The sequence below is a fragment of the Salvia hispanica genome, chromosome 3, assembly GCF_023119035.1.
Source record: "Salvia hispanica cultivar TCC Black 2014 chromosome 3, UniMelb_Shisp_WGS_1.0, whole genome shotgun sequence".
Classification (NCBI taxonomy): Eukaryota; Viridiplantae; Streptophyta; class Magnoliopsida; order Lamiales; family Lamiaceae; genus Salvia; species Salvia hispanica.
The window spans coordinates 19,677,260-19,694,556 of record NC_062967.1 but is presented as its reverse complement, the minus strand read 5'-3'; the positions used below and the strand labels follow the sequence as shown (position 1 = coordinate 19,694,556).

The 17,297-nt window shown below is 36.9% G+C and overlaps 1 protein-coding gene across 1 annotated transcript; it reads left to right on the top strand.

Annotated features, from left to right (window-relative positions):
* The first annotated feature begins 463 nt into the window (after positions 1-463).
* Positions 464-3,615, top strand: LOC125213350 (G-type lectin S-receptor-like serine/threonine-protein kinase At4g27290). Its single transcript, XM_048113847.1, has 7 exons — positions 464-1,819; positions 1,898-2,056; positions 2,125-2,261; positions 2,334-2,544; positions 2,618-2,855; positions 2,928-3,078; positions 3,153-3,615. Exons 1-7 carry the CDS (start codon positions 535-537, stop codon positions 3,459-3,461), a joined length of 2,490 nt encoding a protein of 829 aa, XP_047969804.1. The 5' UTR covers positions 464-534; the 3' UTR covers positions 3,462-3,615.
* Positions 3,616-17,297: the final 13,682 nt, after the last annotated feature.

Sequence of the window (17,297 nt, the reverse complement as noted above, 5' to 3'; positions counted from 1 at the left end):
ATTTAAAACTAATATATACAAGAGGACCCCTATTCCACTAATTTTTTTCCACTTATTTTTCTTAACATTTCTTAAAACCTGTGCTGTCCATGAATGAGACTCCTAATGGCGGACGGAGAGAGTATTGAATATAGTCGGTCAAGTCATCGGAATAGAATCAAGGATTCGTCCATGAATGTATTTCTCCCAACTCCCTGCATCCACAATAAATAAGTCATTTTTCTATTTTGAATGACCATAGTTGGATTGTTTCATATAATCACTGACGGGAGGGAGTAACAGTGACTAAGTTTTTCTTGACAAAAAAATAAACATATATAATTAGGTGATAATGATAGTATTGATAAGATACGATATACGTCGACAGCACTGCACTTCCTTCACATTTGGACCCACCAAAACTTTGACAATACCAATTCTACCAATAATTTCAAACGAACAGACAATTTTGACTGCTTTAACTATCGATTTTCAATATGATAATAGGATGCAAAATCTCCCATTTCAATACAAATCAAATCTTGATCCGCAGCCATGGATGAATCCCGAAAGCATTCATCACCGTTTTTACTCGTCTATCTCCTGCTAATCCGCTCCCTGTTTTCCACTGCAAGCGACACCATAACCACCTCTGCAAGAATCAGAGATGGAGAAACACTCGTTTCAGCAAACGGAGTGTTCGAGCTCGGTTTCTTCAACCTCACCAATTCCACCAATCGCTACGTCGGAATCTGGTACAGCAACATAACCGTTCCTACTTATGTGTGGGTCGCAAACAGAGAATCACCGCTCACAGACAGAAACGGCGTGTTAACGGTAACGGCGCCTGGCGTCCTTGCTATTCTTAACAGAACTAACGGCACCGTCTGGTCTTCGGCGTTGACGACTCCATCCCCAAATCCAATCGCGCAATTGCTCGATTCCGGGAATCTGATCGTCAAAGATGCAGGCGATGATGATAATGATAACTTCCTCTGGCAGAGCTTCGATTACCCCTGCGACACGTTGCTCGCCGGAATTAGGCTAGGGTGGAACTACGTCACCAACGTGGAAACCTACATTTCGTCGTGGAAAAGCGACGGCGATCCCGCGAAAGGCGAGTATTCGTCGCACGTTGACACCACCGGATACCCGCAGATGGTGCTGAAGAAGGGAGAGGCCTTCCAGTACAGGATCGGGCCGTGGAACGGGCTCCGGTGGAGCGGGGCCCCCGACACGAGCAACGACCCGACCTACTCCGTCTCGCTGCAGATGACGCGAGACGAGGTGCGTTACACGGAGGGCAGGGTCGGGGACTCTGTTTTGTCGATATCGAGGCTGAATCCCAACGGGGAAGGAGTTCGCTCCACGTGGAACGATCGGACAAATTCGTGGACTACTTACACGAACGTGCCGGCTGACAACTGCGACAGCTACGGGCTGTGCGGTCCCCACGGCAGCTGCAATGCGGGGACGTCCCCATCGTGCGGATGCCTCGACAGGTTCGTGGCGAGGGATCCGGAGAGCTGGGGGCGGACGGACTGGTCGGATGGGTGCGTCAGGAGGATTGCGCTGAGCTGTGGTACGGATAAGTTTTTGAAATACTCTGCCATCAAGCTGCCTGATGCTCGGAACACTACTTACAATGTGGAGAGGAGGAGCCTTGCGGAGTGCCAATTGGATTGCGCGAGGGACTGTTCGTGTGTGGCGTATACGCAGCTCAATATCAGTGGCGACGGGAGCGGATGCTTGTTCTATCATGGCGACTTGATCGATATCAGGGTGATGGCTTCGGCAGGCCAGGATCTTTATATCAGGATGGCTGCGGCTGAGCCTGGTGGTAAGTAAGAAGCTTGTGACGATGATGATATTGAAATGAGATTGATTGATTGTGATGTTTTGTTTTGGTTGATTGAAGATGTGGCGAGCACGAGCAGGAGTGGCGGAAATGGAGGGAGAACAAGAACTATAGTCATAGCAAGTACTACGTCGGTAGTGGTGATGGTTTTTGTGTGCGTAATCCTCGTTTATGTTTATGGCCGGAGGAGAAAGAACGATCCGAGTATGAATGATGAAGGTATGTATAATTATGTGGTTAAGTTGTGTAGATTCTGTGTGCTTGAATTTGATGATGATGTTGTGCAGTTGTAGGGCTGTTCAGTGCAACTCATGCGAAAGAAGGGGAGCTGCCATTCTTCAGTTTGCCTACAGTTTTGAAAGCTACTGATAATTTTTCAAACACGAACAAGCTGGGTGAGGGCGGATTTGGACCTGTCTACAGGGTAAAGACACTACAATTCTTAGCAATTTCACATTATTTGTATGGCATTTCACATTTTCCATATTGCGTGCAGGGCTTGCTCGAAGACGGGCAAGAAATTGCTGTGAAACGCTTGTCAAAGACGTCGAGCCAAGGAGTGAACGAGCTGAGAAATGAAGTGATGCTGATAGCCAAACTCCAGCATCGTAATCTAGTGAGGACTCTTGGATTTTGTGCTCAAGGAGAGGAGTACATGTTGATCTACGAATACATGCCTAATCATAGCCTCGACTTAATATTATTTGGTGACAAACTTTTTCCTAACTCTACATTTAAACTCACTTTGGCTCTCTTCTAATCATATATATGTTTGGACAGACAAGGAAAAGAGTAGGCTCCTTGGCTGGCAAAAGCGCTTCGATATCATCAACGGAATCGCTAAAGGGCTACTCTATCTTCATCAAGATTCGAGGCTGAGAATCATCCACCGCGACCTCAAAGCTAGCAACATATTGCTTGATGCTGATATGATTCCCAAGATATCCGACTTTGGATTAGCTAGGAGCTTCGGAGGAAACCAAACCGAAGCTCAGACGCGCAGAGTTGTTGGAACATAGTAAGAAAATCAATCTCAAACAATCTGAATTTACTAAACATATGTATCCTTACATGAATTACTCTATCACAGCGGCTACATGTCTCCAGAATACGCTATAGACGGGTTGTTTTCAGTCAAATCCGATGTTTTCAGTTTCGGTGTTCTCGTGCTGGAGATCGTTAGCGGCAACAGAAACAGAGGATTCCTCCTTAAAGACCACAATCTCAATCTTCTCGGACATGTAAGCAGTGCTCTTCACTTTTTTTTTCTTCTTTTTAGTGCTTGATAATCTGAATGAGCTGAAACTGTGCGCAGGCGTGGAGGCTTTACATGGAAGATAGTTCGAGAAAGCTACTCGATCCTTGTCTGGATGAGGCGTTCAACTGGGGACAAGTGGAACGTGCCATCCACGTGGCGCTTCTGTGCGTGCAGAATAGCCCAGACGACAGGCCAAGCATGTCGTCTGTGGTGTTCATGCTGGGGAATGAAGTGGCGCTGCCGCAGGCGAAGCAGCCGGGTTTCTTCACGGAGAGAGACATTTCTATTGATCACAACAGCTCTAGCAGCTCTAATCCCACAGCTACGCATAATGAGCTTACAATCACTTGGACACAAGGTAGATAGAAATCAAAATTGTTGTATAGTGTGTTGATTATATGTGTAATTAGAATAGAGTGAAAGACAGAGAAAGAGAGAGGTGTGTAGAAATACTGCCATTTATTTGAAATTTTGATGCTTGAAATCTTAGCTGGGGTCTTAAGATATTCACTCCACAAAATGCTTACTATCTTGAAGAATGATGAACAACCTCATAACTCTACTGAATACTCCATATTGTATTGTTTAGGATTTCAACTCCATTACATTCTAACTTATTCAGTAGACTTATATTTTACATTAACAAAGAAAGTAGTATTCGATCCTGTAATATCAAACAAATAAGGTTGTAAAGTAATACAATTCATAGTTTATTAACGCACTAGAAAATTATTGGGTAGATTCAGAAAATTAAATGTAATTAATACCTGGGATTCTGGGAAGCTAGAAAGTTGCACCTAAATAAAATTAATACGACCAATACAAGGTGGAATTGGAGAAATAAATATGGGATATGGATCGTCCAGTTCCTATAGAACCTATCACTAAAATCCCCTTAGAGGGGGATAAGGCTAAGCGGAGCGAAAAGGGTTTTCCATGAGATGGGAAATGCAAAGTATTAGTCCCACACGAAGTTTGTGAATAAGTGATTGTCTGATAATGAGCAAGGAATACCCGTCTTTCTGCTAAAGAGGATGTATTGATCCCCTGTTGTGCTCAAAGCCACAACAGGGTGTGCTGTTTCACACAGCCAAATATAAAATTCATAAATAATAACATTTAAATATTAATTTCTTTTTTAATTAAATATTTGGCTGTGTGGAACAGCACACCCTGCTGTGGCTTTGAGCACAGCAGGGGATCCATATCCAATAAATATGTTATGTTTGCAAAGAAAATCTTAGTAGGAGTAATTCAGAGAGAATCTACCGAAAAGTAACTACTCCCTCCGTTCCGCTTTAGGAGTCCCGGTTGAGATAAATTAATAAAAAATACCTACAAAGTGTTAAAAGTGGGTCTAACATCCACTACAATATTTATTTATTACATTCTCAAACACTTTTTTCTTAAAACATGTGCCCGACTCAACCAGGACTCCTAAAGCGGGACGGAGGGAGTAATATTTAATCATACCTTTAAAAATATTACTCCCTCCGTCCACGAAAATTCGTCCCGGTTTGACCGGACACGGGTTTTAAGAAATGTAATGGAAAGTGAGTTGAAAAATATAATATTAGTTTTATAATAAAATATAAGTAGGAATGAGTTAGTGGAATATGGGGTCCACTACCAAAAATGATAAAAGTGAAATGGGACAAATTTTGGGGGACGGACGAAAATGAAAAATTGGGACAAATTTTCGTGGACGGAGGGAGTAATTATTTTTTAAATCCGTTCCTTTAAATTGTGATAAATGAGCTATTGGTATGAGCTAACCAATTAGGGCTGACAATTTTTGACACGACATGATAACACGACACGAACCGGCACGAAATTAATGGGTTTGGGTCAGAGCTTATTGGGTTCGTGTCCTTATCGGGTCGACCCATTAAGGACACGAAAATTTCGTGTCGTGTTCGTGTCGGGTTCGTGTTATCCGTTAACAATGCGTGTTCGTGTCGTGTTCGTGTTATCCGTTAACAAATAATATTTTAATATTATTAATTCTTATTGTTTTCATTTTTCACTACTTATTAAATGACTCTTACAATCTCAATTTTCAATACGTGTTGTTATCATGTCGTGTTGACCCGAAGTGGTTCGTGTCGTTAATGGGTTCGTGTCGTGTTGTTCGTGTCTGAGGGTAGCGGGCCGTGTTCGTGTTCGTGTTTGAGGTTTTCTTAACGGGTCGTGTTCGTGTTTGTTGTTATCGTGTTCGTGTCGTTATCGTGTCGAACACGCACGATTTGCCAGCCCTATAACCAATATTTTAAAAATCGGACCGGCCGGCGAACCGGTTCACTGGTTCAACCGATTCACTGGTCGAACCATTGGTCGAACCAGAATATTATTATAAACATATATAATTAATATATATTAAATAATGAATGATAAATGTAATTAATAATTTATTACTAAAACACATTTAACATTATGTATACTTATATAAAAATATATTACACAAAAAATAGTAGTAAAATATATTAAATATTAAATTTGTACTAATATTTTTTATAATAAAATATATTTTAAATATACTAATTTTTTTTTGATATTTTATGATAAAAACAAATAAAGTTCATTTTTTTTTAAATATGTTTTATTTGAAGCAATAATATAACATATATATAAAATGTAAATGCATACTATATACATTAAGATTCAATAAATATCAAAATAAAATTAATAATATATAAAAATATTAAACCTTATGTATAATTGATTATATATAAATAATATTAAAATTTAGTGATTGCTAAATATAGTTATAGATACTATAATTAATAATTATTTATTAAATTTGGATTATAAGTTAGTGTAAATAAAAATTTATCATGTTTAATATATAAATTTAGTTAATGTTCATGTCATATTACTCAAAGCATTGTGGTGGAGTGGTAAAGATGTCATAAATTTTCTGGTTTTTAAAACACTGGAGCTAACTAATAAGCTAATTATTATTTTTGTTACCGATCCGGTCCGGTTTTTAACACACTAGAGCTAACTAATAAGCTCATTATTATTTTTGTTAATAATTTAATCTAAAAATTTTGTCTCATTTTCTTTGTAAGAAACAGAACATCTACGTAGGCCTGCTTATTCGGCCGGTTCCGGTTCTACCCGGTCCGGTTGACCGGGTACCCGGTTACAAATTTTAATGAATCTTGGAACCGGAACCGGAACCGGACCCGGCCGGATCCGGTTCAGAACCGGTCGGGTAAGAACCGATCGGTTCCGGTTCAGAACCGGAACCGATTTATAATTTTAATTTTGATTTATTTAAATAATTCAATATTTAGAAATATAACAATTTAATGCCAAAAAATTTAAATAAACACACAAAAATACAAATTAAAATATTGAAAATCTAAAATAATACAGTAGTAACTTTTAAAATGGAGTAAAAATATAGTTCTTGACCACTAATCATGTGATTTATGCCCAACTTTGTCTCAAAAGTGGTATACAAAATAAACCTAGTCCACAGATTATGAAATTTCAATTCTTTAATATCTTTATTACATTATTATTTGTATTCACACAACAGAATACCTTCCAATAAATAAAACATTAAGAAGGAAAAATGAGTCATGAAATTGATTACTTCAGTGATTGATATATTCACAAAACTAGTAGTTTTGTTATTTTTAATTTTCTATATGCTAGCCTATTTTCACCCAGTATATATATATATATATATATATATATATAGTCTATGTGTATATAAGGCTTATAAATTAATATAATTTTAAAGTAGTAGTATTTGATTTTGTCATATATTTCTTAACGATACAGATGTGTATCAAAATATTCACTATATAGGTTAATCGAAAAAAATTAGATAAACTATACAATATGTTATTAATTGAAAGCATATCAAACAAATTTATATTTGAAGCACGTTCTTTTGATTTATTTCCAACTCAATTGAATGCAAAAAATGAGGAGATATCAAATGAAAAATATGTACTCCATAGTTGTTGGCTAGGAAGTTAGGAATAGGATTAATTTTATTTAAGTAAAAATATTAAATTTTATTAAAACTAAAATTAAAAATCTGAAATTAATATATTATCCGGTTCCGGGTAAGAACCGGTCGGTTCCGGGTAGAACAGGAACCGAAAAGTTTGAAAAATACTAGAACCGGTACCGGAACCGGAACCGGTTCTCCGGTTCCCGGTTCCCCAATTACCCGATCGGTTTCGGTTCCGATTCCGGGTACCCGAGAACCGGAGAACCCGTTAAGCAGGCCTACATCTACGCACTAAGAAACACTCCATTCACACTTCACAGCAGCAAGAAACTCCAATACTTAGTCTGCTCTTTGTTTTATTCGTTTAGGCTACAGAGGCGCTCCTTCCTTAGAAGTTCTTTGCACGCAATAAGAGGCGAAGCCATGAATTTTATATTGGAGCCCAAAAAGAATAAATATCTTGACTTTGCCTCGGTTAATAATTGCAAAAGCATCACTAGATTTAGATGTTGTCATTGTAGGAACACCCTCTATTATTTTCTTTCATCATATGGAAGAGAGCTTGAAAGCAAAAGAGCATTTTCAATTATGTAGAAATTAAAATATAAAGCATACATCAGGCTTTATCATGTCAGAAAATTTAATATCAACAATTTGTGATAATCTTATAAAGAAGTTTACATACTACTAATACATTAACATAATAATAAAATTAAGTTTTTTCCATAATTAAATTAATTAATCGGATCTATTAGAAAATTTTGGTAAAATTATGTAAAGTATTTTAAATTGGAACTACAGGTTTTACAAGTCATTAAATTAATAACATCCCTTTAAACTATAATCTTTAAAGTCAACTAGTAAGTAGTTTTTACAAAATATTTTTCAATATACTAGTATTAGATTTAAAAAATAAATTTAAATGTATGGAGTAGTATGCACTATGAACTACTAAAAAGTAAATTGTTTTAGTAATAATGCAAACTATAGTATTTAAAAGTCATTGGATAAATATAGCATATCTCGAAAATTAATTTGACAAAGTATTTTATTTGTAGTGCATATAATATATATTCAAAAAGTTGGGCTTGACAAAGTATTTTATTTATAGTGCATAAAATATTTTTAAGAGTTATTGTGTATATATTCCCACATTCCGTTATTAAGAGTCTCATTTCTTAGCGGTACGGGTTTTAAGAAATATTAAAAAAAATAGATGGAAAAAAGTTAGTGAAATAGGGGGTCTCATTTAGTGGAAGGTGAGACTTATTCCTATTTATGGTTAAAGTGGACTGAGACTCCTATTCTCAGACGGACTAAAATGAAAAAAATAAGATTCCTATTCGCAGACAGAGGGAGTATATTCAAAAATTTGTGCTTGAGGAAGTTCGACCTCAGTTGACCTAAAGTCAAGGAGGAAGACCAACTGCAATCCTCCGTCTACAACAATGTTTTAAAAACCGGACCGGTGGACGAACCGGTGTAGCTACTGGTTCACGGTTCAACTGGTCCGACCGGTCGAACCACTGGTCAGACCGGAATACTGTAGCAACACACTTATATAGTTAATTAAATAATATATTGTGCAAATAATTAAAATAATATCAGTAATAAACAAAATTAACAATTACTCCCTCTGTCCCGCTTAAGATGACACGTTTTCCTTTTTAGTTTGTCCCAACTAAGATGACACATTTCCTTTTTTGGTAACTTTCTCTCTCCAATTAATACACTCAACCACTTTTTCTCACTCCTATTAAAATATTTATCTTTCTTTATCTCTTTACTTTAATAGTTACACTCATCTTCTCTCTTTCCAATTAAACACTTTAACCAATATCTCCTAAAACCCCGTGCCGGCTAAGCAATGTGTCATCTTAGCCGGGACGGAGGGTGTATAATGCATTGTTTTGAGCATTCGTAACATAAAATATCAATAATCATACAATCTATATAACTTTCTCCACCGAAAAGATGCTAGAACAAAACTTTTTCTAAATATTATACCACTGTACTAGTTGTATATTTTTACTATATAAAATTTGTTATCAAAACCTCAAGTCCTCAACTTATTTATTCAATAAAAAATCAAAAAAGTAAAGAGTAAAAACATGTTGGTTAAACGGATGGCAGATTTTAATTTAAAAAGAATAAAAATTTAAAAATACATCTTAACTAAAGGAGCGAATATTTTGTAGTAGTACTTAATAAATTAGTACAGCAGGAATAGGAATGTTGTATCCCACATCGATGAGTAAAGGTTGATTCGTAGCTTGGAACTTCTATAAATAAAGCACAATTGCCAATTATAATGTTTAAAATAAAGTTAAAAGCTTTAAACCGGTTTAACCGGTCACCGGTTTCCGGTTGAACTGGGCGGTTTGAGCGGTTCAAAACGGCCCGATAGTGGAATGGTTTTATCGTCTAAATCGGACCAGATAAGGCGCTGGTTCGCGGCCGAACCGGTCTGACCGGTCGGTCTGAATCGGTTTTTAGAACACTGGTCTACAAATATAGTCTCATTTTGCCATTTTATGATGTCCACAAAAAATATTCTCATTTTTAAAAATGGAAAGTTTTTCTCTGATACTCGACCCACTTTTTCTCCTTTCGTACATACTTTACTTATTTTTACTTAATATCTCTCTTATTTTACCAATTTCTCATTAAAACTCGCGTCGTCCACAAATGGAACTGTTTTTTTGGACGGAGGGGATACTAGATAATTTTATGTATTGTTGAACATATATATAATTCTAATTAGTAAAATGGCTTGGGGCCCATGGGCCCCCTGGCCCCAACGTAGTAGTGCTCCTGCCTACAACAATGGAGTTTGAATAAGAGCTGTTGTGGGGGTCAATGACAGCTTCAAATCTCTACTCCGGTGGTACTAATGGGATGAGGGAGTGTTGGTCGACCCTCTCCCCCCATCCAAGTCTGTGATCCATCCATGTTTATCTCATAGTGATATTACAACATGGTATTTGTAGTTAATGAGGAATTAAAGATATGTTGACCTAACTTCAAGGAGGAAGACACTACTCCCTCCATCTACGAAAATAGTCTCATTTTGTCATTTTACGATGTCCACAAAAACTAGTCTCATTTTCAAAAATGGAAATATTTTCTCTCATACTTTACCTATTTTTTCTCCTTTCTTCCGTACTTTACTTACTTTTTTTTTCGTATCTCTCTTACGTTACCTACTTTTGTCCTTCTCTTTTACTTTACCAATTTCTCATTAAAACTCGTGTCGTCCATGTTGGTTTTGCAGCGGAAATCTATTTAGTTTGATTGAAAGATTTACATCTAAATATGCTTTTATCTGATTGTAAACTAGAAACATGTTCATAAGCATATAATCACAGATTGTACTGAATATATGCAATTAAATAAAACATACCGTAGGAATTCAAGAGTTGAATTCAATCACCTTCTTCAATTTCTTCAATTTATCTCAACCACGGATCTTCTGATCCGTTCCCTTTAACTCGGAATTGACCTTTGTGTGGGCAAAGCTTGTCAAATCCTCAAAAGCCGGAGAAGAATTGAAGACAAATATCTCTGGGTTGAAGAACCCTAAATTAACGATTTTTCACTCTCTCAAAATTGCAGAGAACGAAAAATATCGGTAGAATTATTTATCTGTCTTCTCCTCTTCTCCCTTTTATATTAAATTAATTATTTTGGGCCAGATCAGGGATCTATGGAGGATTGGATTGGGCCACAGTTCAGGCTTTCACTAATTAAATTAAAATTAATTTAATTCGAGCCCAAACTTAAATATTATTATCATCCACTATAGATATAATATTGACTGCCCGTCCAAATCGAAATTACGAGTATTCCGGGACTTCCTTTTTAATTAAATAATTTCTCGTGTTAAAGATATAAATATCCATTAATTAATATCAAGTCTGCTATCTGACTTTTATTAATTAATTTCTTTTTCCAAGAGTGGTCTAGTTCAGAAATATTATTTATTATTCATGGAATAAATTCCAACTAGCCAGTTTTCTGAATAATAAAACCTTTTTCTAAACACCTTTTGAGGATATTATTAGACTGGCCTCTCCCAGCACACGATTCATTGCAATAACAATACTAGCACCACTTAGACATTATGATCACTACCCAATCTATCAGGATTCTTGGGCAACGAAATACCCTCACTATTTGATAAGTCAAAGTACTTTTCAATTAATATCGTATGATCAATGTTATGTCAACAATGATTAAGAAATGACAATCACCGAGACCTCGTCTTTTAGTAAATAGCCAAGAAAGACTTATCTCACTGTTGATCCTGTCAGTGCTATACCACACCGACGTCGTTCATTTCCTTAGGTAAGGAAACTTTCGGACTGACGTCGCAACCTTTCACGATAGGTAGTCAAAGCCTATCTAGGTTGTAAAACAATTTTCCTTCTGCAAGAACCGACAAGTTACCTACTGTGAACGCCGCTCACAACTTGTCTACTATGCAGAAGACTTAGACTCATTTTGCTTAAACTATGTATTTAAATGAAAAATATATTTCAACATCTCATAAATACATAAACAACCCATAAGCGAAACGCATTGTAACAAACTCTTTCTCATTAAATGGTAAAAATGGATAGAAGAGTTATTACATATACAAGCATTTAAAAGATGCTTTCAGTATACTAAACTCTAACAATCTCCCACTTATACTCAAAACAACTTTCGAGTATACCAAAACTGCAAAATCATTTGTGCTAACAAATACCTTCTTATCTCGTAGACTATAGAATTCATAGCCTTTCGTTCCACTGGGATACCCTACAAACAAACATAACTCAGTACGAGACTCCAACTTCGTTGGATCTTTCTCCAACACGTGTGCTGGACAACCCCACACTCTGAGATGTCTTAGACTAGATTTTCGTCCAGTCCACAACTCATGTGGTGTTGTAGGTACTGATTTGGATGGTAAGTTGTTCAAGGTATAGCTTGCTGCGAGCAACGCGTGTCCCCAGAACGAAATAGGTAACTTAGCATAACTCATCATCGATCGAACCATTTCTAAGAGGGTTATATTCTTTCGTTCAGCTACGCCATTCTGCTGGGGGGGGGGGTGTGCCAGGTGCAGTCATTGGGATTCAATTCCCGCCTCTGCTAAGTAGTCGAAGAACTCACTACTGAGGTACTCGCCTCCACGGTTAGACCGTAGAGACTTGATTGTCTTACCATGTCGCGTCTCCACAAGTGCTCTGAATTCTTTGAACTTTTCAAAAGATTCTGACTTGTGACGCATCAAATAGACATATCCAACTTTCGAGTAGTCATCAATGAAGGTGATGAAATATCGAAAGCCGCCTCTAGCTTGAGTAGTCATTGGTCCACACACATCAGAATGAACGAGCTCAAGTACTTCCTTGGCCCTATTACCATTGACCTTAAATGGACTCTTAGTCATCTTGCCTTCCAAACATGATTCACAAGTTGTATAAGGTTCTATTTCTAGATCCTTAAGTAGACCTTGATCTATCAACGCTTGAATCCTAGTAGGGTTAGCATGACCAAGTCTAAAGTGCCATAAGTACGTTTCGTTCATTGAAACAGAAGGAGATTTTCTTTTTCGAGAAACTTTCAATGTTGAGTTAGATTCAGTTTTATGTTGCATATATTGTGTAGACTTTATAGTGTAAAGAATATTTTCCATGATACCACGACAGATATAAGAACCACATTTCTTGATAATGCATGAATCATCAAATGAAATTGAATATCCATCAGAAACAAGTTTAGAAACTGAAATTAAATTTCTTCTAAACGAAGGTATCAACAAAACATTGTTCAACACTAAAATTCTATCACTAGAAAAACGTAAATAAACGTCTCCCACTGCAACAGCTGCCACTCTCGTAGCATTGCCCAACTGGATTTCGACCTCTGCTTCATTCAACTGCCTTGTTACCTGCATAATATCAGGATCAAAGCAAACATGATCAGTAGCTCCAGTATCAACCACCCATTGCTGAGTAGATACAACTACTAAATATGATTCTACAATGAAAGCTTGGTGCATACCTGAGCCATTGCCCTCTTTAGGACAATCCGGCTTCCAATGCCTCTTTTTGCCGCATTTGAAGCACTTGTCGCCTTGCTTCTTGTTAGTGTTCACCCGTTTCTTTTTGCCCTTAGCTATCTTAGGTGCTACAACAATCTGGGCTTTCTTCTTCCCCCTACCTGGCTTAAAGCCTGAGGAAGACGACCTAGAACTCATCTTAGCAGCCTTTGTCTGGACCATAAGATCCTCCGCTGACTGCAACTCAGTCAATAGTTCAGCTAGGGTGTAAGCCCTCTTGTTCATCTCGAAATTGAGCTTGAACTGCTGATAGCTAGCTAGCAAACTCTGAAGGATTATGGTTACTTGGGACTCGGGATCAATGGTCCCTCCCAAAACCTCAATTTGATGGAGGTGACTCATCATCTCGAGGACATGGTCCCTCACAGGTGTGCCCTCTTTCACAACCTTAGTCATGATGCTCCGAAAGGCTAAAGACTTAGCCACTCGATTCTAAGTACCAAAAAGGTTATTAAGATTGTTCATAATCTCAGTAGCAGTGTTCATGCCTTGATGCTGATGTTGAAGTACTGTTGACATAGAAGTCAACATGTAGCACTTCGCCATCTCATTGGCTTTACACCAGTTCCTGTATGTTTCTTTCATTGCTGCAGAAGCATTTGCAGCAGGTACGGGTGGACATTCAGTAGTGAGCACATATTTGTACTCTTCGGCAGTGAGAACGATATCCAAGTTTTGTTTCCATGCAATATAGTTATGACCTTCGAGTTTGTGTTCTTTAAGAATAGCGGAAAGAGGATTGAACGACATCTTGTTTGGATATAGCTGAGAAAAAGAATAGCTTATTGTTACAAACTATGTAAGATTCTAAAGAGTAAAAAGGTTAGCCCTACACTGAGTATACCTTTTAAAAAAACTGTTCTGAGATTCAGAAATAGATGTCGTCTTTATCAGAGAACTGTTAGGGAAGTCCCTAAAGTATGCCGGAACCCAGAACTCTCTAGATTCGAACATAGAAACAAACCATTCAGCGTCTTCAAGTTCATATGTCTCCATCACAGTCTTCCACTTGTCTTCAAACTCGGTGGGTTCAATCAACTCCGACCAAACACATGAATTCAAATCCTTTTTAAAATCAGAATTACCAAGAAGTGATTTAGGTACCTTTTCAGCGACTTTAGCCATGATGTGCCACATGCACCATCTATGACGTGTATTCACAAGAACATTTTCAACAGCTACTTTCATTCCCAAGTCTTGATCAGTAATTATCAACTTAGGAGCTAGTCCCATGCACTTGATAAACTGTTTGAAAAGCCATGAAAAAGAGTCTGCACTCTCACTACAAAGCAAACCAGCTCCAAAGGACACCGCACGCCCATGGTTGTCCTTCCCAGTGAACGGAGCAAATATCATAGAGTACCTGCACAGCAAAACAACAAAGGATTAAATCATGAACAAGTAGATCTCGATGTAGTATGATAATATGTCATAAAAAACTGAAATCATAGCACAACAGAAAAAAGGTAGCAATTTTAATTGGTCAACATTTACCTATTCGTTGAGTACGTAGTGTCAAACGAGACAATATCACCAAATTGCATGAAATTCTTCTTAGCAATAGGATCGCACCAGAATAAATGCGTCAGTCGACTACGAGAATCAACCTCATACTCGTACGTGAAGGCGTCACAACTTTCCTTCTTCTTTTTCATCTCGTCTATTATCATTTGGGCATCATATCCTTCAGCGTATCTTCTGATATCCCGTGTGTAGTTACGGATGTCCAACACTGTACACCCAACGGAATCATATCCGCCCATCAATTCAGTCAACAGCTTGAAAGTGAGTGAAGGACCAATATTAACACCAGCACAATCTGTAATAAATTTTTGGTGTACTGGATCAAGTTGACGATTTAATCTCATGAACTTCTGGTGTTGTACCAAAACCATTGGGTGGTTGTGTTCTTCGTTCAAGTGTTGAATGACATAACCACGGTCAGAATCGAATTTGAATGCAACCCGAGCATTACATCCACATTTTTTCGATTTACGTCGTCGTTTGGGTTGTTCATCGATAAATTTCTGCTCACCTTCTCTGTTACACACCATGTAAAACCATATGGTGAGATTATCAACCTTCTTTGAACCGTTCTTCCTTGTGTCAAAACCGACACGGCGCCCATAGTTCTCGTAGAACTCAATGGCGTTGTCCAATGTGGGGAAGCTACGGCCAACAAAAGGTTTAAGCTCTATAGGGCATTCTGGTGTATATAAATCTGTAAAAATTCATAATCAGAACACACCTACAAACTAACGATGAAGTAAAGACAAGTTTCGGTCAACTGGATGTAGAATGATAATAGGTCATAATAGGATGGAATCGTGGCATACAACAAGTTGAATTGTCTTATACGGAAATGGGTCATACTAAACACAAAACGAAGCATAGCGGAAAAATCGATCAAATAATAGAGGTGAAAAGATTCATTTTGACAGAAGACACTGGAAGACACAGACACAAATATAAGAAATGGAGCAAAACAAATAAATGAAAAATACAACAAAAGGTTTAAGCTCTATAGGGCATTCTGGTGTATTTAAATCTGTAAAAATTCATAATCAGAACGCACCTACAAACTAACGATGAAGTAAAGACAAGTTTCGATCAACTGGATTTAGAATGATAATATGTCATAATAGGATGAAATCGCGGCATACAAAAAGTTCAATTGTCTTACACGGAAATGGGTCATACTAAACACAAAACGAAGCATAGCGGAAAAATCGGTCAAATAATATAGGTGAAAAGATTCATTTTGACAGAAGACACTGAAAGACACAGATACAAATATATGAAATGGAGCATAACAAATAAATGAAAAATAGAACAATAGCCATAACCTGTATTCTCAACAACGTCATCGGAGTATGATTGATTATCTACGTGCGGAGTAGAATTTGTGTCGGATTCCATTCTTGGTGTTAGGATCTGCCAACGACTATGATCTAGAATTGAAAATAGAACAGCTTAATATGGAACACGATTGGAGTTGGGATCTCCAACGACGATGATATAGAATTGAAAATGGAACAAATATATCTGGAACATGTATAATGGAAGTTTGACGGTACTGTGGCTGAAGGCGAAGAAGATACGAAGGAGATGAAAATGAGGAATGTTAAATCATAATTCACGCATATGATTTGTTAGTGGAAAGAGACATTGCAAAATTATAGGATTTGCCAAAACAACCGATGATTAGCTAATTACTTTAGTAACCTTTTTGCATTTTTAATGAATAAAATAATAAGATTTAGTTAATAAAGTGAGCCATCAGATGTTTTCATCGCAAGATGATCTCGCAAGATCCTAAGGCTGGAAGTTGACCTTGATTTCTTTATTTAAATCAATTCTTGTTTTGATCAAAATCCTATATATATATATATTTTAATTCTAAATCTAAAACTCCTAATATAGTTTAATTCTGCAATTTTGTAATAAAAAGTGAATTTGGATATATGACTCTTTCTTTTATATTGTAAATAGGTTACTCCTTTTGACAAATCAGCACACGCCGCAATGCACCTAATTGATGCTTTTCACACACAAGACATGTGACAAATTTGATAAGAATAGCCACCGACCGTGTATGTTATGGGATTATTATACAAAATATTAATTTTCTATTATTAATATAGAAAATTTAAAAAATCCCACAAAATATTATTTTTCTATTATTAATATAGAAAATTTAAAATTTCCATTTTATTCGTATACATTACTCCCTCCGTTCCATAGTAATAGAGGCATTTCATTTTCTGCACTCGTTACTAAAAAATGATACTCTATCCGTCCCGTTTTAGGAGTCCCGGTTGAGATAAATTAATATAAAATGCCTACAAAGTGTTAAAAGTGGGTCCCAACATCCACTGTAATATTTATTTATTGGACACTCAATTAAAAGTGGGTCCTAACATCCACTACTATATTTATTTGTTATACATTCAAACACTTTTTTCTTAAAATATGTGTCCGACTCAACCGGGACTCCAAAAGTGGAACAAAAGGAATATTAAATAATTAAAATAAAAAAAGAATAAAATAAAGGAGAGAATAATATAGAGAAGAGTCTTATACTCTTATGTATAATAGGTTCAAATTTACCAAAATT

What these genes read in the sequence shown, in the direction of transcription:
- LOC125213350 (XM_048113847.1), top strand. Translation starts at nt 535, where the DNA reads ATGGATGAATCCCGAAAGCATTCATCACCGTTTTTACTCGTCTATCTC. An exon ending in CGCAGAGTTGTTGGAACATA is followed by an intron (nt 2,856 to 2,927) that starts GTAAGAAAATCA and finishes ACTCTATCACAG; the next exon opens with CGGCTACATGTCTCCAGAAT. An exon ending in ATCTCAATCTTCTCGGACAT is followed by an intron (nt 3,079 to 3,152) that starts GTAAGCAGTGCT and finishes AACTGTGCGCAG; the next exon opens with GCGTGGAGGCTTTACATGGA.